Consider the following 19,971-nt stretch of genomic DNA (forward strand, 5'->3'; position numbering starts at 1 on the left):
CTTAGAGGTACGGAATGGGAGAGAGGTCTCGCTAAAGAGAGCCCAGAGGGCTTAGCCAAGGAGCACAGGATGGTGGAAACCAAGCGAAGGCAGCTGCTCTCCAGAACACTGATGCTGGGCTGCGGCCCGGCCGGTGTGGCCGGAGACGCTCCCGCGTCAGGCACGTCAGAGGCCTCGGCCACAGCGCGTTGCCCCCCCCCCCCCCACCCCCAAGCCACGAATCCGAGGCCGGAGGAGAAGCCCCACCCCTCCGCCCGCCCCGTGCCCCACCCCGCGGAGAGCGTCTCCTTGTGGGGGCTGCGTAGGCCCTGGTGGTGAGCGCTTCCTGCCCAGCACCCGACTCTCCTTGGCACCCCAAACCACTTCACGGGGACCCCTCGTGGCCGGCCCCAGAACCACTCAAAGACTCGTCTGGTCAGTAGGCCGCAACCCCAACATCCGGATCAGGGCCCGCCCCAGAGAGTGGGCGGGGCCGGTGACTGTTGGGTCACGCGGCTGGCTCCGACCAATAATTGCAGGGCTCGAGGGGGCGAGCCCAGCCTTCGGGTGGCTCTCACGCAGTCCGGAGAGTGGGTGCGGAGGACTCGTTGGTGAGTGAGGCGCGGCTTGGAGTCAGTCTTGTGAGGCTCACGGGACCCGGGGGCAGAAAAGAGAGGCAGAGAACGGCGGCGCCCGCCCGCCCCGGCGTCCGTCGCGCCCCTGCTACCGCGGCGCCCCCCCCCCCCCCCCGACGTCTACTGTCTTCTTAGCACAAGGAAACCATGGAGCGCCACGTCCAGCGGGTTCGCGACGCCTTCCAGACCGGCCGGTCGCGACCCCTGCGGTTTCGGCTGCAGCAGCTGGAGGCCCTACGCAGGATGGTGCAGGAGCGCGAGAAGGACATCCTGGCGGCCATCGCCTCCGACTTGTGCAAGGTACGCCCTACTTGGGGAGCGCACTGCTCCTGAGCTTTTGCTCTTCATTATTTGTGATTACACAAGTACTGTGGGAGTATTATTTCCAGCAGTTCAGATGAAACAAAAATTCCCCTGACTTTCCCGTCCCTCCCACCTTGCTTAGCGACACCCCTGTTGTGCGTGTCAGCAGACACAGAAATGTTACGTTTTCTCGCTTCTTTTTGTGAAATGCTTCATATTTTTTTCTTTGCCTATTTTTCTGTTGTATTTATGATACTTTTCCCGTAGAAATTCTTTGTAAATCATGGGTTTCGGTAATTTGTCATCGTAATTATTGCAGATATTTTTTCCCTATTTCTTGTTTTCCAACTTTGTTTACTGTTTCTTTTGTAGAAAGAGGGTTTTGGTGGTTGTTGTTGCACTTAAATTTTCCTCCATGATTTCCTTTTAGGTCGTTGTTCCTCCGGCTCTAGTGCATTGGCGAATCACCTGGGGATCTTGTTAAAATGCAGATTATGGTTCAGAAAGTCTGAGATTCTAAGTTTCTAATAAGCTCCAGGTGATGCCGTGCTGCGTATTTCGGAACCAAGCTTTGAGTAGCAAGGGCTTGGGTAGTATTAGGGCATAAAGGTATTCCTTCATATTTTCTAATAATATTATCATTTTGTTTTTACTTTTTATTCTTATTCCGCGGGTGACAAGACTTCGCTCTGGTTTTGAGAGTCTCCCTTTCCCTTCCTCATGTCCCCCAATCAAAGATTATGTTGAATAGTAGTAACATCAGTAGTAATAGTAACAACAGTATAAAATTTCCTTTAGTGCATGTATTCTAGGTGGAGAGGGTCTGTAGTACCAAATAAACAAGATGGGGTCATTAAAATATTTAAAGGTCGAAATCATTTATTCTACAAGTATCAAATGTTTGTGTGAATAAATGCATATATCGAATTACTAAAGAAATGTAGTAAGTTGCTTGCCCTTGAGAGTTTTAAATTTGGTTGGGAAACTAAACATACATAGACAAAACATGAGTATAGTTATAACCATTGTATTAAGGGTGAAATACTGTGATACAGGTCAAAAGCATAGTTGCAATGGTTTATAAAGTGTGATCAAAGCAAGCCATTATTAATCAGGGAAGTCATCCTGAAAGGTACGTTTAAGACTGCTTTTCAGTGGCCTGGATCCCTAAAGAAGGATTTTGAGGGCTTGAATATGTTAGAGAGGGAGTTAGCAAGTCGTGATTGAGAGTTTGGAGGGTGCAACAAAAATCTGGATGGCAAATCAGCTAGTTTGTTAACACCAGTGTTCCCTACAGGTGTACGTGGCCTGAAGTTTTTGACATTCAGGGCCAAACATGTCATACTTATGCAAGGTTTGCTGTGATTTTCTCCTAACAGAGTGAACTTAATGCATACAGTCAGGAAGTCATTACCATTCTTGGGGAAGTTGATCTAGTGCTAGAGAAGCTTCCTGAATGGGTCACTACTAAACCAGCCCAGAAGAACCTGCTCACCATGCTGGATGAGGCCTATGTTCAACCAGAGCCCTTGGGAGTCGTGTTGATTATAGGAGCTTGGAACTACCCCTTTGTTCTCACCATTCAGCCACTGATAGGAGCCATTGCTGCAGGTCTGGTGTCAGTTTATGTCTTTATACCATTTTAGAGGGTCTCATTCTCTCACTGATTATAAATTAAGGATGGTGGGTAATTAAATACATTAGCTTTGATAGTATGCCTTGGTTTATACCAGCAGTATACTGAGAATTCATAAATATTTTATATTTTTAAAAATGGGCTCCAGAGATTTGCAGAGTAACTTTCTTTCCCCAGATTTTATTTATTTATTTTTGGAGAGTGAGGAATGGAGGGAGAAAGAGAGAGAAAAACATGGATTATCTGCCTCTGGAATGTGCCCCAACCAAGGACGGAACCCACACCTCAGGCATGTGCCCTGACTGGGAATCAGCCCTGCAACCTTTTGCTTCGCAGGATGACACCCAACCAACTGAACGACACTGGTCAGGGCCAGCATAACTATCTTTCATAGCGCACAGGAAATGAACCTATGAGGGTGTAAAGGCATAAATATAGCCTCAGGAATTTGGGATCAGGCATCCATATTCTAATGTAGTGTCAGTTGCCAGCTCTGGCCGTGGATGAACCATTTGATTCTGTCTGACCATTTCTTCCTTCAGGTAAGGGCTTTGGTAGTAAAGCTAGCTTGGATTTCTAGTAAATGCCAGTAGATTAATGTCTCACTTCTGCAGGATTCAGATCAATAGCTTTATGTTGACAAGGCCATTTTGACCAATAATTGCAGGACAGAGAGGAAAATCCAAGAGTGGGAGTGGGAGGAAAGTGATGGAAAGGTAGAGGAGTGGGGGAGGCTGATGGAGCCCATTGTCAGTTACCTGAAGATAATGAGAACCAAGAAGTTGGCATTTGAGAAAGTGAGACAAGCTCTTATGCTCATGATGAGGAAGAGCAGAATTAAGAGCAACAGAAATAATTGGAGTATATAGCCTGAATTCCCTACATGAACACCATTTTGGTAGCTATTAAGAAGTTTAGTTGAGCATTACATGATAATGTCCTGCTTTTTGCTTTGTCTAGGAAATGCTGTGATTATCAAGCCTTCTGAAATAAGTGAAAATACAGCCAACCTCTTGGCTAGGCTCCTTCCCCAGTATTTAGACCAGGTAAGAATGTCTTGACCATCTTCAACACATCTGCTTATTGTGGGGAGCACCCACCTGACCTCTCTACTAGTGTGTGTGACTGATGGCTGGGGATCTGTTTGCGTTTCCTTAAGTTCCGGCAGTTGGTTTAATAAAAGAAGTTAAGCTCCAAAATCAACTGTGGAATAGCTCAGCTGTTGTGGTTAGGAAATCCATTTGGGCCCATGGCTTCCTTCATAGACATCCCTGCTGCTTATAGATCCTCCTCTGCCATCTGGCACTTTGGATTGACCTTCATTTGATCTAACACGATTTTAGATGTAATCATTTAGAGAGAGAATTATTTAATGAGAGTTAGTGCTGCGCTGGGTTCTGACAATCTCTCTTGTCTCAGTGGAGCACGACTGTATAAGAACACTTGTGCTTTTAAAGTGAGTCTGTTTGTGGTATGGAACTATGGAAGGAAAATGGCCTCCTGAGCCAGAGTGGGGGCCATCACTCGGGTTAAAGTGCTGGCATTTGAGAGTATCAAAGCTGAATGATGGAAATGATGGAAATGATCTCCTCAACCACAAGTGGTTCACACGTCTGTTCAAATCCAAGGTCCTCACGCCTTCCCTGGGAGGGAGTGCCAGAGGCCCCACCATGGAATCGGGACTGTTAGTTACACGGGGACTTGCTGCAGAAAGGAGTCCTCATCTCACTTTCATTGACAGGCAGCTTTAAAATGTCATACTTGTAACCACAAGTACACATTAACATATAATAATCTAGAGGCCAACTCTGGCCTTTGGAATAATACTGCTCTTTGTCATCATAAGCCCTGTTACAGCAGCCCACAGAACTATGTTGTTCTGATGGCTGTGGTTGTCTAACTCAGAAGGAGGATGAAAACAGTGACGTGTCATGGGTTGAGTAGGATTTGGAACCAGAAGATAGTTTGCAGGTCCTACTTTGCCCTTTACCAGGGGTAAATTCTTCACTGTCCAGATGGATAGACTAATGCCCACCCTGCCTCCCTTAGCTTGTTGTGGGGATCAGTCACATATGCTCTGCTGATTAAGCCATACACAAGTTAAAACTTGAAACATTTTGGGGGCAGTTGAACTATGAAGTGAATGAGGACTAATTAGCCCTCCTAATTAGCAAGAGACCAAGTGGAACATGAGGTCCACAAGCCAACTTTTACTTCACACCTGCACCTCAGAATCTTTTGAACTTATCTCTGCCTTCCTTTCATCTGTTCTGTCATTCTTTTCATGTTGTTTTCCAAGATGTTTCCTCTTTCATAATAGTGTTGATAGTGGCACAGTCATGTGAGGGCTCAGTCCAAGCTGGGTGACTTCTCCCTGGTTACAGATGAGGAGACTGAGCCTGAGAGATGTTCAGTGCTTGCCAAAGGTCTTGCGAGCTGGTAAGTCACAGAGCGAAGATTTAGCCCAGACCTGACTTCAAAAGCTAGTGTTCTCGCCTGCTATGCTTTGCAGACCATTTATTCAGCAGATGTTTACTTGGTTCCTACCACAGGCTAAGCCCTGTGCTGTGTTGTGTAGAGAGAGAATGTTTGGGTGGGGTCATTCACAGCAGCCACTGTCTTCTTACCCAAATCCCCAACCTGCACAGCCCCCATCTTAAACATTTCCCTGATCAAGTCTGCCTGTCTGCTCTCTTTGGTGTCTTCATCACTGAGCTCATGTTGGAAACACTGGGCCCTCCAGGAAGTTCCACAGAAGGCTGATGGCTCTCAGATGCCATCTGACTCTGTTCTGCCCTTGTCTGCCGTCTGCTCCCTCTTCTGTCTTCATAGGGGCTGGTCTCCAACTTTTCGTGGTTTTACTCAATGTTACTTGTTTCTGGTGAAGAAACTGCTCATGTTACACAATCGGGTTAATTTGGCAGTATAAGTGTTTATGTCTGTCTTTCTTTTAAGGACCTGTATGTTGTAGTTAATGGCGGCATTGACGAAACCACAGAGCTTCTGAAGCAGCGATTTGACCACATTTTCTATACTGGAAACACTGCAGTTGGAAAAATTGTCATGCAAGCTGCTGCCAAGCATCTGACTCCTGTGACCCTTGAACTGGGAGGCAAGAGTCCGTGTTACATTGACAAAGATTGTGACCTGGACATCGCCTGCAGGTGAGCCTGTCTTTCCGGTCATCTGGGGTTGGCCTAGCACAGTGGAGACTTTTCCAAATAGGTGGAAATGTGTCCTCTTTGCATTGGACCCCACACCTCCTGGCCCCGAGCAAGAAGATCGTTCAGCTTCAGCGGCTGATGTCCTCAGGGGCAGCAGGACTCTTTCACCCACTGTCCCTTTCTGCCAGTGCCCGTGGAGATGGGCAGTCGGTCATGGCATGACAAGATTTCCCTTAGGAGTTGTGGAGAAGGTGCTTTCTGTTCTTTAGATTATAGATCTGTAAGAAAGTGTACTATTTTGCTGCTAGATGATCCAGGAAGTAGGTAATCCAAAGCACTGTGTGTGCCCAATAAAAATCTTAAAATTTTCAATGGAAAGGTTGTTATGTTGATCCCTTAACTGAGTTCCTTTGTTGATAAAACCAGAATTACTTTTCTTTTAACTTAGACTAGCAGCTTGCATCAGGGAACTAGAAAACAAAAGGTTTCAGGTTCTCTCTGCTAAATCAGGTTTAGCTATCAGGAAGTACCAAAACCCAGAACTGACTGAGTGCTCAGAGTGCTGTGGCTTTCTCTCCCCTTCAGAGACGGGCAGCAGGACAAGATGTAGAGGGTTGGGCTGGGGGGACGCTGGCTTGGTAAGTAGAGGTGTACTTGCCACAATGTGGGACCCTCCGTCGGTAAATGTTCACGTCGTGGACTTTGGTTCCTACGTGGGCACAGTTTGCCAGTGCAGGGAGGGGCTCTTGTTCTGCAAGCCTGAACACTGCCAGCAGGACCTAAAGCCGCAGCCAGAAGAGGTGGAACTCCCGTCATCCCTGATGTCCTTTTGGCTGGAGTGGGAGGAGGAAGTGGGTGTGGGGAGGCTCTCTCTTTTCTTGTAGCAAGAAATGGCTTCTCTGCTCTACAGTCCCATTTCCCACGAGCTGGCATGAGAACTTCCCTGCTCTTTTGAGTACTTCACGTTGTTTGTAAAATGCATTCTAAGTTCCAGTCAGCTGATTTAGAGATGAGTTCTTAAAACATTTATATTTTTTATAAAGATTACCAAGTAAGTCTTTGACTACAGGCTAGTTGGAAACATTCAAACAACACAAAGTTATGCAACAGATGAATCATAAACCTAATTCCAGGGCTTCTGGGTTTCCCCCCGCAGACGCATAGCGTGGGGGAAGTACATGAACTGCGGTCAAACGTGCATTGCTCCTGACTACGTTCTCTGTGAGCTGTCTCTCCAGAATCAAGTCGTGCAGAAGATTAAGGACAGTGTGAAGGTTTGTGCTTAACACATCTGATTCCATTGGCTTCATTAAGGTGGTTCAATCAGCTCTTTGTAGGCAGCGTCCATATACCCTCCCTTTCTCAGGAAAATTCCAATGTGACTAAATTAACTAAAATTCCAATGTGGCTGATTAAAAATTCTCTGTGCCCCTTTGTAGAATGTCTGCTGAGAGCAAGATTAGGCCCGTGTTAAACCCACTTAGATAATTGATTTGTTGGTAAAACAACTGGTTAGTTTTGGCACATATTTTAAAATGAATTTTCAACTTTTTTCATTGCATGCCACACGCACAAGCTGATTACTAAAATTCGGCACACCGAAAAATACATTTTTTGACAATTCTCCCCCCACCCCCCAAAAAACCGGTATAATTTGGAGTCATTCACACTGGATGGCTGCTGTTGTGTGGCTGTTGTCACTTTTTATTTGACAGTCTGAGGAAAAAGAGGTCGGTGCCCCTGACTACACAGTTAGGTACTGCATGTTTTACAGATTGTTGTAGCACGCTGGTTGAAAAATCAGTGCTTTAAAATTAAGTAAGTAACTATGTTTTGTGGTTTTGAGAAAATGTTGCTAATGCTTTGAAGTATAATCAGGGTGCTTTGGCACAGTGGTTATTGCTAAGTAAGGTGATCAGTTCCTGTGCATGTAGAGTGTTTAGGAAAGCCAATAGTTTGGAGGGCTGAGTTAATCAAATACCTATTTACTGTATATTCTTGGCATGATTATCAGTTTTCCAGTGTTTAAAGTAAAGATCTTCAGTGAGGGAATCAAGGCAGGCTGGTCGGTGGTGTCCTGACCTCAGCCTTGAAGAAACATATAATTTGGAATGAGGCAAGGAATGGGATGAGCCAGTGTGACAGAGTTCACCAGTGGGCCGTTATGTCCCTGGGTGGGAGAGAGAATGGGAACAGTTGTCCACTTGACGGGTGCTAACTGAGCACTGAGAGGAAGGGTCAAGAGCACCAGAGAGTAACGTTGTGAGAGAGACTAGAAACTGCAAGGAAAGGGAGAGAAATGCAGTACTCCGGGCAGGGCGACCGTGGGCCTGAGCGCCAAGGGTCTTGGGCAGAAGTGATGTGACTGAAGATGGAGCCAGACAAGGAGAACATGAAAGGGAAAGTGGCTGGACTTGGGGAATGTGGGCTGGCAAAGAGCGGCTTAAAGACCCCTGTGAGACTGGAAATATGTGAGAATTGGAGAGGACGTGCTTAGTGGAGTGGGGTGAAAAAGTCGGCTTCACAGGAAGGAGTGAGCCCGCAGTCTGTCTTTGAGGCGTTTCACACGCTTAACACAGTGGTTCTCCACCAACGTCACTAGGGAGCCACTTAAGAGAAGTTCCCAGTTGTGCCTTCCAAACTGGGATTCAGGTAGGCTGGGGTCTTCTGGTGACACTGAGGTGCAGCCACATTGAAAACCATGGTTGGTGGCACTGGAGCTGGGGCCCAAGGACTTGCGTTTCAGCATGCAGCTTGGATGCCTGGCCCCGTGCAGACTGGAGGCTGTTTGTGGAGGGTGGGGGAGCAGGGTTCCTCATGGTCTGAGAGTAAGCTGAGAGCTTTCACGAGGCTGCAAAGGGATGCAGCCGTTCAGTGATTTGTGTTTGTTTTATATAATAAATATTGATTATATGGCCTTTGGGGTTGCTTTACTTGTTTAATTTACCAAAACTGTATTTTGATCTTCTGAGTGGTTTCCCTGTTATCCGTGACTGGTGGAAATACCAGTCCAGAGAAGTTAAGAAACAGTGAGATAGCACAGAGCTCAGTAAACTGTTTCTGTAAAGGGCCAGCTGGTGAACAGTTCAGGCTTTGCAGGCCAGAGGGTCTCTGCCACAGCTTGCAGCTCTTTGCAGGAGAGCAGCCACAGAGAAGGGGCAAATCAGTGTGGCCCTGGAATAGAGCGAGGCCTCCTTCTGCACCTGCTCTTGCATGGTAGGGCCCACGGGGAGATTGCAAGAGATCCACACGAACCCCTGAAACCATGGGACATGATGAGTGTGTGTATGTGCTTTAATTCTGGTCCTTGACATGCCAAGGAATTCACAGCTAGTACAGCTAGCTTTTCCTTGGCTTACAGTGGGGCTACATCCTGGTAAGTCCATTATAAATTGAACATGTAAGTTGGAATTCATCTAGTACACCTAACCTACTGAACATCATAGCCGAGTTTAGCTTACCTTAAATGTGCTCAGAACACTCACGTTAGCCCACATCGGGGCAGATCATCTGCTGCCGCCGCCCAGCGTGCGATAGAGTTGTACCACGGATCACTAGCCCGGGGAAAGATCACACTCCGAAGTACGGTTTCTACTGAATGTGTATCACTTTCATACCATCATAAAGTCAAGACATCGTGACTTAAACCCTGTAAGGCGGGCACAGTCCGCACTGCTGAAGTACTTGGTGGGGTGGGGTGTGGTGGTATAAAGCCAGTTTGATTTGGGGGCATGAGTAGATTTTATACTTATTAAATTGAAATCTAGATCTTTTGTGACAATTAAACATTATTGCTTTAATAGGAATTTTATGGAGAAAACATAAAAGAATCTCCTGATTATGAAAGAATCATCAATCTGCATCATTTTAAGAGGATACTAAGTTTGCTTGAAGGACAAAAGATAGCTTTTGGTGGGGACACTGATGAAGCCACCCGCTACGTAGGTAATGGAAATCCGCCTTTTCTCACGGGGCAGTGGCAGTTTGACAGTTTTATTGACACTGTTTTCTGACGACAAACAGATACTTAGTGTTTAATAAACTATTAAATACTGCTTTCTGGTATACTTTTATAAACCCTTAAAAGATGATCACGTGTATGCACATGTTTCATAATACCACCTGTGTTGTGAAGGGTTTTTTATATTTACACATATTTTATCTAATTTTTTTCTTCCTCAGTACCCTGAGAAGCAGAACATAACTCTGTGGAATTAGTCCCAGTTCGTGGGTGGGAAAATGGCACAAAGGAGGAAGTAGCTCAGCCATGATTCCACCAGCAGCTGCTGCCGGCGCTGTTTCAGAATAACTTTTTTGGTGTATTGTGCTTGACATTATTTGCTTACTGTCTTTTTGTGCTTTTTTTATCCTTTGCCATAAACATGTATTAGTTTTAAATTTTACGCACATTTTTCTGAAGAAACATAACAGAAGAATTACACATTTAGTTGGCAGAAAAGCTGCCCCAACTAGCTTTACTTATCTTCTATTATCTAATAGGATGCTGTGCATTACAAAAAAATGCAACTTCAAAAAAAACTTAGAGGAGTTAAGCAATAAGGAAAATGTATTCTCTAATAATGAGCAGCCCCAGAGTACTTCTGGCCTGTGAATTCAGTGGCTCAGGAATAGCCTCGTAAAACCCCACCCTCAGCATGTTGACTTTGCCTACTTCTAGGCTAATCAACGGCAGGAGGAAAGGTCTGTCATGATTAGCTCAGACTACTTAGGGACTTCCCCCCGACCTGGAGTCAGGGTCATCTTAGCTGAGCATGTGGCTATGCAGAGGAGGGTGGACACCCAAGCCAATCAGTCCCCTGACCAGGGAAGCAGCTTTTACACTAGCGGAGCGTGCTGGCAAGAGCTGCCACCACGTTGCCAGAACCGAGTAGGAAACTAGGAACAAAGGGAAAGAGCCACCTTGTTATTGTCAGGTGTCTTCCTTTCCGGTTGACCATCCAGTGTGTTCATGGGCTCTTTTTGAGTAGGCTGCCTGGTGACGGACTCGAGTGAGTGTTGGGATGCTCTGCAAAGCTGCATCAACGTCCAGACCGCCCTCCTTTCTTGTGCCCCTTCCCCACAGTGGCTGGAATACTGAACTAAGGGTTAGGGACTCTTGACCATTTAAATATGCTTTCTTAATCTGTAATGGAATGGAAATAAAGGTCAATGAGATTCTATGAAAGAAAGCACTTGAATTAAGAAGTGTTGTCCTGGCCAGGTGGCTCAGTTGGTTGGAACGTCATCCCGTGCACTAGAAAACGGTTGCAGATTTGATCTGTCGCGGACTATACCTGGGTTGCAGGTGCAGTTCTTGGTCAGGGCGCATATGGGGTACAGAAGACAACTGATCAATATCAGTCTCAATCAGTCAATCTCTCCCTCTCTCTCCCCCTTCCTCCCTCCCATCCTCTCCGCCCTCCTGTAATAAATTGAGTAAACATATCCTTGGGTAAGGATTTAAAAAAAAGAAGAATTATTGATTTGATCCACAGAGGGTCTGTCTGCTCCCAGAAAGATGTGACATGATCTCCTGTTACAAACGTGGGTACGAACATGGCTATGAACAGTGTTAAACACGTATAGGATATGTCCAGGCATAGATCTTTGTTTTGGTTTGCGTGAGGATCCTTTGGTTCACGTGCTTGTGGTCATTTAATTTGCACAATCCGCCCGTACACTCAGGGCTTTTTCCCAATGGGTAACACTTGGGTAGGAATAGAGACAGGACAGATGGGTGACCTGATGAAAAAAAGTGTAAGGTGAGCATTTTGCGTTTCTGTCTTCTGTAGCATTTTCACTTTGCCTATTTCCTTTTCAGCCCCAACAATACTTACTGACGTTGATCCTGAAACCAAGGTGATGCAAGAAGAAATTTTTGGGCCAATTCTTCCAATAGTGCCTGTGAAGAATGCAGATGAAGCCATAAAATTCATAAATGAACGTGAAAAGCCCTTGGCTTTCTATGTATTTTCTCATAACAATAAGGTAAACTTTAGCAAACAGCACACTGTGATAAGCCACTGCTGTAACTCGCGTTCCCCTTTGTGGTAAAGCAAATGATGGTGTATTGTGTGTGATACCAGAATCTACCAACTGAGGATCTGCTCCTAGATTTCTGTCTTGGGTAATAAGGCCCTGGGGCTCTGGCTGTAACCTTTGCTACTTCCTTGGGAAAGATCTGTGTCTCCATGGGTGACTGTCACGAGTTTTTTAACTCGAGTACCTTTCCTGTCATTGGAAGAATTTCATGTACCACCATTAGGAGCTTTCCTGACATGAATCTGCTGGACATTTCTGTGTAAGAGCTCCCCCCTGCTTTGACCCAGATGGTATTCACAGACACTCAGGCGGGGTTGTGCGGGACAGAGACCCCTGTGAGACCTTCAGTTCCTCCATTTACATTGCTTTGCTGTGAAAATGGTATAACCGTACCTGCAGGGGAGCATTTTATACCATGTGACAACAGCATGGGCACCCTGGCCGCTGGAAAAGTGCAGAAAGTGTGGCTGATTTATTTGCATCACAAGGGAACTGGCTGCTGCTCAGGGACAGTGGCCTCAAGGTGGGCAAGTAGACTCAAGAGCCCTCTGCAGAAAAGCGAGACCTAAAGGGGAAGATGGGACAGTCACGGTTTGAGCTCACGAATCCAATGGATCGGCAGGCCTCTGGTGGTGGTGGACAGGTGGGATTGTGGCAGCTGCAGGAGCTGGTGGTGCTGCTGAGGTGCAGATCGCTGCAGGTGCGCTAAGGGAGACCGGTGTGCAGCTCAGTAAAGAAGGGATGGTGCACGAGAAGAGGTCTGGCATTTTAAATGACCTTAGGTGACACAGTGGATGGGACCCTAAAACCTCAAGTCCCCTGGCCAGGGTGCACTTGGGGGGAGTGCTTCAGTTGAGTGCACAGTGGTTGGGTGATCTGTGGTGAGTAGTCCCCTGCTGTTTCCTAGGAAGAACCCTCAGGCTTGTTGGGACCCAGGGCAGATGACTTGTACCACTCGGCAAGTGTCTTTTTCCCTGTTAGCTTAGGACAGCCATTTAGTTCTTCAGAAACTGGCACTAAATCTTAAATATTTGTTGCATTTCAAAACAACTTAAGTTCTATTCTGTAATTTAAAGGAGAGATATTAACAATATTAACAATTCTTAAAAACCAGAGTAAAGCACTTTAAAAAATGCTTTGTGCTGCCATTTTGGGTAGTCCAACTTAATAAGACCAACTCAGGTCTGCTTCCGTCAAAGCACTAGATGTGCGTCTGAGAGGTTAAATAGTGAGCACGTTTGCTGTCTGTCCTTTAGTCCAGGGATCTTCCTCTCCTTGAGTTGTTCCATAATTTGGGAAGAGCAAGAGACTCCCGGTGTTCTAGAGAGGATGGCAGAAAGACCTATTTTTGGTGAAGCTCTTGGCATGGTGTCTCCAAACTCAAATAGCTGTGCAACACTTGAAGGCAGACGTGTGTTCCAGCACACAGCCCGCTGTGGCGCTACTGACCCGGAGCCTTTGTTCTGTTGCTCAGCTTGTCCGACGGATGATTGACAGCACATCCAGCGGGGGAGTCACAGCCAACGACGTGATCATGCACTTCACACTCAGCTCTCTGCCCTTCGGAGGCGTGGGTAAGTGTCCTCTCCTGCCCACGGCAGGCCCTCCAGAGGCTCATGGACAGCCGCTGCTGGGGCAGCTCTGCTCCATGGTCCCCTCCTGACCACCGGGCAGGGAGTCCCTACCCTGCCAGGCCCTCTGCTGTGCGGCCTGTCTCTGCCCTGTCTCCCCCCTCCCATACTTGGTAACACTTAACCTTTCTGCCATTATTTTGCTCCTTTCATTGCTTTACTTGTCTATTGTCCTTCTCCCAGATTTAGGGGATTTAGGGGGGCCAACAGGTAGGTCTCAAATTAAATAATAACATCCCTCTGACTTTGGTTGAAGGGCGGTGGCACGTGAGAGGCTCAGAATGCCAGAGCAGACTGCAGGCCAAGGATTTTCAGGTCCCTGGGTGTCTACCCGGGGTGGTTAAGTGGTGCTCCCTGGGCTGCTCCCCAGCCCTCTGACCCGGGGCAGACGCTGCCTGAGTCGGTTCCGCTTTGAGGAGAGCCTCCCGTGTTCCAGAGAGGCTGGGCTGAAAGGGGCTCGCTCTCAGCTGAGCTCTGTGGACACAGCCTGCTGCTCCCTCTGGGCTGTGACCTACCCGCCTCTTTTTCACCTGGGATGACTGACCTCACCTTTTTATTGTTTGCTTTGGAATCTAGGTAGCAAGCTTCTCTATTATCTATTAGATGTTACAAATTAACAAATGTGTAAAAACTCTCATAGCAGAAAGCAAACAATGAAAGCCAGTCTTACAAGTGCCTGCGATGCTCTCTCCGTGAAGGCGTAAACAAACTGCGCCGTGGGAACGCAGTGGCCGGCTCTGCCCGTTAACCACCTCTTCCCGCTTAAGGCAGGCTTGTCCCGGGAATCCCCGGGCTGCTTTCCAGATTGCCACAGGTCCCTGTCTGGGACGTAAACATATTGCCAGCGCCCAGCACAGTGGCTGACATGAGGGGCAGGTGGGGAGGGGCTTGGTCGGGGGACATTACAAGGTAGAGACTGGCACTGGTGGTGACTTGGACTAGGATGGTGGCAAGGGAGTGGAGGTTTTAGGGGTCAAGCAGCACAGTTTGCTGGCGGACCGGGTGTGTTTGGGTGTGGAGAGAGGTAGTGAATGAAAGAAGGGCCGGTTAGCGGGATTTGGGCTGCAGTCACCGACGTTTCACTGCCCCCCATTCTTAAAGGGTTACATTAGCCTCTGTGCGTCTGGTTCCTCCATGCGCACAGGATCCGGCTCCCACCCACAGCAGCGGCCAGACGCTGCTCCCTATAAGGGCGCAGACGTGGTGACCTGGGCGCAGGCCGTCTTTGACGAGGTGACCGACGCTGGGAACCATTGACCGCTTCTGTGTGATGAAACCAACCTGTTGCCCCTAAGTGCAAAAGGAAGGTGGGCTTATTAAGAAAACTTGGAAAAGGTAGAACTAGAGCCCCGCCCCCCCCCAAAATTTAGATTTTTGTATCTAAAGATAATCTCTGGTGTATGCCTTTCAAATTCTTTTCAAAATGTCTATCTCTTGATATATATTGCCAAATTTCCCTGCCACTCCAGCTGTCATCTCAGTGGTGGGCCGGCAACCCAGCCCGTGAACCGCCTCCTGACCCCCTGGTGCTGGTGCTGGTGCCGGTGCCACTGCGCCCCGACCTGGGGTCTGCCCCGTACACGGCATAGGTCCGAGAAGTGAAAACTGCACAGAGCGCGGCTCCTCGGGAGGGCAGGGGTTCACACTCACTTGTTATCACCCAGCTGCGTGACCCTGTCCTGCTGGACTTGGCTCCTTTCCGGGGGCTTAGAGGAAGCAGGTAGGTTTGCAGGGCTGTGGAAAACTACAGCTGCGCGGAACGGCGGGGACAGAACACACACAGCACTTAAGTGCAGCCAGTCTGGGTTCAGGTTCTGCTTTGCATTTTTCACCTTGGGCAGGTCCCCTGACCCTGCGAAGCTCCCTTTCCCTCTCTGGACTTGGGCGTGGTGATAATTCCTGATCCCCTGGGAGTGTGAGAGGGAGAGCAGAGAGCGCATAGCACTGCCCCTGGCCTCAGTGAAGGCCCCGGCCCTGGAGAGCTACGTGTGCCAGCCCTGCTCTACAGAGCACCCTTCACAGGGAGGCTCGCCTTGCTGGGGCGCGCTGGGAGGGGTCCCTGAAAAGAGCCACGTGTGCTGGCCCAGAAGATAAACGGTGGGGGGGCAGGCAGCAGGGAGCATTTACACAGAGAAGTAGCTGGTGTCACCTACAGCGGAGCCTCCTTTGTCTATTCCCTGTATTTCAGGTTCAAGCGGGATGGGAGCTTATCACGGAAAACATAGTTTTGATACTTTTTCTCATCATCGTCCCTGTTTATTAAAGAGTTTAAAGAGAGAAGGTGCTAACAAACTGAGATATCCTCCCAACAGCCAGTCAAAGGTGAATTGGGCCAAGTTTTTCCTCTTGAAACGGTTCAGCAAAGGAAAACTCAGCCTCCTGCTCCTCGCTTTCCTGGGCTTCGTGGCCGCTGTGCTTGTCAAGGTGAGTCGTGCTGACCCGCCTGAGTGGCCGCCCCGCTGCACCTCTTTTGCCCTGGGAGCTCCTCTAGTTTCTGAATTAACTGCTTTGGCAAACACGGGCCTGCTGGCCAGTCACCTGCTTTTGTAAGATGGTCTCACTGGGGCACGGCCAGCCCCGTTGCCTGATCTGGGCGCAGAGCTCCGAGCCAGCGGGCCCTTGGAACCTCCCGCCCTGGTGCCTCAGTCTCGGCTTTGTTCTGAGTGTGCACCAAAGCAGTGGTCCAGGCTGTGGAGGTGGAGAGAGTCCTGCGGTGATGGGAGTGCTGGGAAAGCAGCTTCTGGGAGGGAAGTCGGCAGGCTTTTCCTGCGAATTTGACTGCCATGTGAAGCCTGTCCTTGGTGACTAGTTCTTACAGGCGGGGCGTGCTGAGAGGCCCACCAGACCGCTGGCTTCCCAAGCAGCTTGTGTGTCCTTGAGGGGAAGGAGAAAATCCATGGTAATGACAGTGAGGAAGGACAGGCCAAGGTGTGGTCTCTCGGGACTCTCAGCCAGCCGTCTGTGACGCCAGAGGGAACACACTGACGATGCAAAGGAGGAATTGGGTGGGAAATAGCTGTGTTTATACCTGCATTTTGTTTAAATGTAATTTGATAGGGGGTTGGCTCATAGTATCACAGCTTTGGTGGAATTGGAGATACCAGCTGCCTTTGAAATCATCTGGGTTTTCTCGGAAATTCCAAGCTGTGCTGGGGGGAAAGGCCCTGTGGATTTTTCTGGCCATCCGTGAGCGGTGAGCGGTGGCCAGCAAAGTTCAGAGCCCAGCGCTGTCTGCTGAGAGTGCGGTAGAAGCGCCTCCTTTTGTTCACGTGAAGTGGGCCACGTGGGGCATGTCTTCTTTTAGGTGTTTGTTTCTCTACAGCTGGAGGCTTACAGGTTGTTGAAAAAAGATTTAACTTGTCTTCAGGAACTTTGGACTTGTCCCAGACTATCAGCATGTAAAAACTTCCACAATTTGAGAAGGGTGAGGGTGGGTTTCTGGAATCTAAAGAAGTGTGGGGGGATGGCCTAGCAGGGCCCAGCACACATCACTCCCACAAAGGAACACTCCTGCGCGGCTGCCCCGGAGGAGCGCAGGCCGCCAGGCTCCGCGGATCAGCGCCGATCAGACACTGAGCTCTTTGTTTCACAGTCTGAGAACCTTCTGAAAACCTCTACGTCACTTTTCGTTTTGAGTAGTTGTTTTGGTTTTTACAATGTGCCTTTAGAATCCGTGGTAGCAAACTTAGTGTGTGCCATCTAGGAGCTTTCTGCCATTCTTCTTCTTCCTGAGGTCCGAGGCGCGTTTGGGTCTCCGGGCAGCATCTGCCTCTCCTGCTCTTTTCCCGAGACACCAGCCCCAGCCCGACATGCATCCTCTCAGTCGGGATGGGCTCCTTAGCCTCGTGGAACACTTGGTGGTCCACACGGACTGTGCTCCCCAGGCTCACTGTGGTTCTGGGAAGACTCCTTCAGGGGCAGGGCACCCTGCTAGGCAGCCTCTGCCCAAAGTTCCCAAAGGGTTTGGCAGACAGGCCTTTCTCCCTAAGGGTCTAGAGGAGCAGCATGCATAAACCTGTTCAGCTGGGAACAGAAATGTGGCTTTCAGATCAACTGAGTGATGACTTTGGGCCCTTTCTGAGCCTGTCCTTAGGCCTGGGCTCGCCCACTGACGGAGCAAGGGAGTGGGCATCAGTGGCTGGCCGCCTCTTTGTGCTCCACCCCGCAGTTCTGCAAGCTGGGAGTGGGTGTGTCAGTTGTCCAGGCTGGTTTGGGTTCAGCATGAGACTAGGTAAAGATTTGGTTTTCTTTTCCTTTTGCTGCTTCTCTGCCCTTCTCTCTGAGCTTTTATCCATTTTTTAAAAAATTGAGTCATCTTTTATGTCAAGTATTTTACTTGAGGAATCTTTATTCTGATTGCAAACCTTTTTCTGAAATTGCTTTTTGTACTAGTTATTTTGTTTATGTGTGGATGTGATTTTATTCACTTTGCTAGAATTAGGATGGATTTGAAACACTTTTCAATGGGAAATCGAAAGGGAGCATGTCAGAATCTCAGAGCAGGAAGCAGTTTTCTCTGTACATTTAAGTGTGTACATACAAGTATACAAAAGAGAAAGTTCCAGTGAAACTTAACACAAGCAACAGAAAGCATTGATTGTACAGGGCATGGGTTAGGCCTTTGAAAATCGAACATGCCACTTGAGCTCTAAGGTTGTGTTGTGGCAGCGCTTCTTCGGCTTCGGTGGGTGGTGGGTTCAGTTCTGTCCTGCTCTGGCATTTTAGTGGCATTGGCACTGCTCACCAGCCTTCGGATTCCACGTAGAGACCTCAGCTTCCTACTCACAATGCGAGGACAGTACATGAGTATTTTTAACTCCTGTCTGTATTCTCACGTTGTCCCATTGATGCTGGCCAGAATATCGCCTCCCTCACCACCTGTCGTCTTGTTCCTGTTGTTTTGGGGGAGAGCATAATCTTTTATCCTCTTCCAAACCGCACTTGGACTTCTCGGGGACAGGGGCCTTTTCTGTATAATGAGTTTAGAGCCCCAGGCCCAGCTCACGTTCCAGAACCAGTTCGGTGGGTTTTTAAACCAGCAGAGTGACTTGCATCCCTTTCTCTTCTCTCCAGGCTGGCTCCTACTGAAGAGTGATCCTGTTCAACCTCCTTCCTAGGTGCCTCCACTGAATTATTCCTCTGTCATATAGTTAATGAACCAGTAATTTTAACATCTTACCAAAAACAGTAAGAAAATATGCAACACTGTAATCAACCCTAAAGGTCATTGCCAAGCACCACTAACAAAATTTGCCATTTCAGCCCAAGCCCAGCAGCGCCCCCCTCCAAGTGAGGAGGCTGGGAGAACCTGTTCTAGGTTGTGGTGCCCAGATCTTAGGGCTGTGGGCTAGGGGAGGAGAGTGTCTTAAGCTAAATCACGCTCCCTGGGAGATGGAGTCTCAGAACCTGCTCAGTGACTGTCTCACTCCAGTTCATGGCACGAGGGACACTCCACCCGTCCCCGCTGCTGCCTCCATCACTCTGGAAACTTTTAGAGCTCAGTGCTCCCCAGGGTCACCACCAGTCCTCTGCAGTCCACAGAGATGAGGCAGGTCTTCCCAGGCACTTGAACGGGGTGGGGTGTGGGAGAGTCCTTGTCCTTCATCCCTTGGGACTGGAGGACCTGACCTCCAGGAGTTGGCCCTTCCATCAAACGAGCCACCTGACCAGTGCTTTTCCTCCTTTCTCATCCACTCACCACCCTGCCTTGTGTCCGGCTTGTATCAGCCTCTTGTCCCTGTCCACAAGGGCTCATTGTGACCAGTCACACCGAAGCATATTGTAAATCCTGGGACTTCCTGGAGGACAGTTGCCAGTTTCATTCAAGTGTTACCTGTCATTCTTACAATGCAGGAGTTGTAGAATTCCTCATCTGACAGAACCTAACTGGCATTTTTAAATGTGGTAATAGCAGTGCTGTACTTACCACAGCACTTACCTCTGTCAGGACCCTGAAGTTGCTAATGAGTGGATCTCTAAGGACAAATCTTCACATTTTTTATTTCTATAGTACAATGCAACTCAATTACACTTTTCTAACTTCAGAGAGGCCCCTTCTGAAATAAATCCAACCTACAGGACTTCATGTGGGGAAACAATTTCCTGTCTGTCATGGACAAGAAGCCCTGAATATTCAGGATTTTGGAGCTTGAGAGCTTGGGGCTGATGGTGATTATTTGGAGAAGGTTGCAGAAGGACTCTGTACATTGTAGCAGCTGGCGGTGCTGAAGGGGATGGAGGACTGAGGGAGATCTGACCACCGACAAGACCCGGCTGCTGCACAGTGCTGAGGAGGAGTCCGGTGCACGTAGCCCCCTGTGGGTGTGGCCATGTGACTGGCTGAGGGCGCCCCACCCTTCCTCCTTTTTGAAAACAGACTCCGCCCACACAGTGAGAATGTAATTTACTTTATAGAATGTATAATCAACTTTGTTGAATGATTTTGTTCTATTAAAGCTGTCTAAAGTATGTTATGTCTTTAACACAAGATGAGGTGTCAGGAGTTAATCACTAGACTAGGAAAAAGCTGCTTAAACTGTCTCCAGCTATTAGAATAATCAATTATTAAAAAGTCCTAGGTA

The 19,971-nt window shown here is 48.3% G+C and overlaps 1 protein-coding gene across 2 annotated transcripts; it reads left to right on the forward strand.

Annotated features, from left to right (window-relative positions):
- Positions 1-541: 541 nt before the first annotated feature.
- On the forward strand, positions 542-19,534 carry ALDH3A2 (aldehyde dehydrogenase 3 family member A2). 2 transcript variants are annotated; one of them, XM_024564691.4, is made up of 10 exons: positions 542-914; positions 2,297-2,528; positions 3,514-3,599; positions 5,509-5,717; positions 6,874-6,991; positions 9,521-9,662; positions 11,539-11,705; positions 13,234-13,333; positions 15,579-15,814; positions 18,464-19,534. In XM_024564691.4, the coding sequence occupies exons 1-10, from the start codon at positions 762-764 to the stop codon at positions 18,476-18,478; spliced, it is 1,458 nt and encodes a 485-aa protein (XP_024420459.1). In that variant the 5' UTR covers positions 542-761; the 3' UTR covers positions 18,479-19,534. The 2 variants fall into 2 exon arrangements, with proteins under 2 accessions (XP_024420459.1, XP_045054858.1); XM_045198923.3 differs by lacking the exon at positions 2,297-2,528 and having other exon boundaries at positions 750-914.
- Positions 19,535-19,971: the final 437 nt, after the last annotated feature.

This window comes from Desmodus rotundus, chromosome 9, assembly GCF_022682495.2.
Source record: "Desmodus rotundus isolate HL8 chromosome 9, HLdesRot8A.1, whole genome shotgun sequence".
NCBI lineage: Eukaryota > Metazoa > Chordata > Mammalia > Chiroptera > Phyllostomidae > Desmodus > Desmodus rotundus.

What these genes read in the sequence shown, in the direction of transcription:
- ALDH3A2 (XM_024564691.4), top strand. Translation starts at nt 762, where the DNA reads ATGGAGCGCCACGTCCAGCGGGTTCGCGACGCCTTCCAGACCGGCCGG. An exon ending in TTCCCCAGTATTTAGACCAG is followed by an intron (nt 3,600 to 5,508) that starts GTAAGAATGTCT and finishes CTTTCTTTTAAG; the next exon opens with GACCTGTATGTTGTAGTTAA. An exon ending in TATTTTCTCATAACAATAAG is followed by an intron (nt 11,706 to 13,233) that starts GTAAACTTTAGC and finishes TCTGTTGCTCAG; the next exon opens with CTTGTCCGACGGATGATTGA.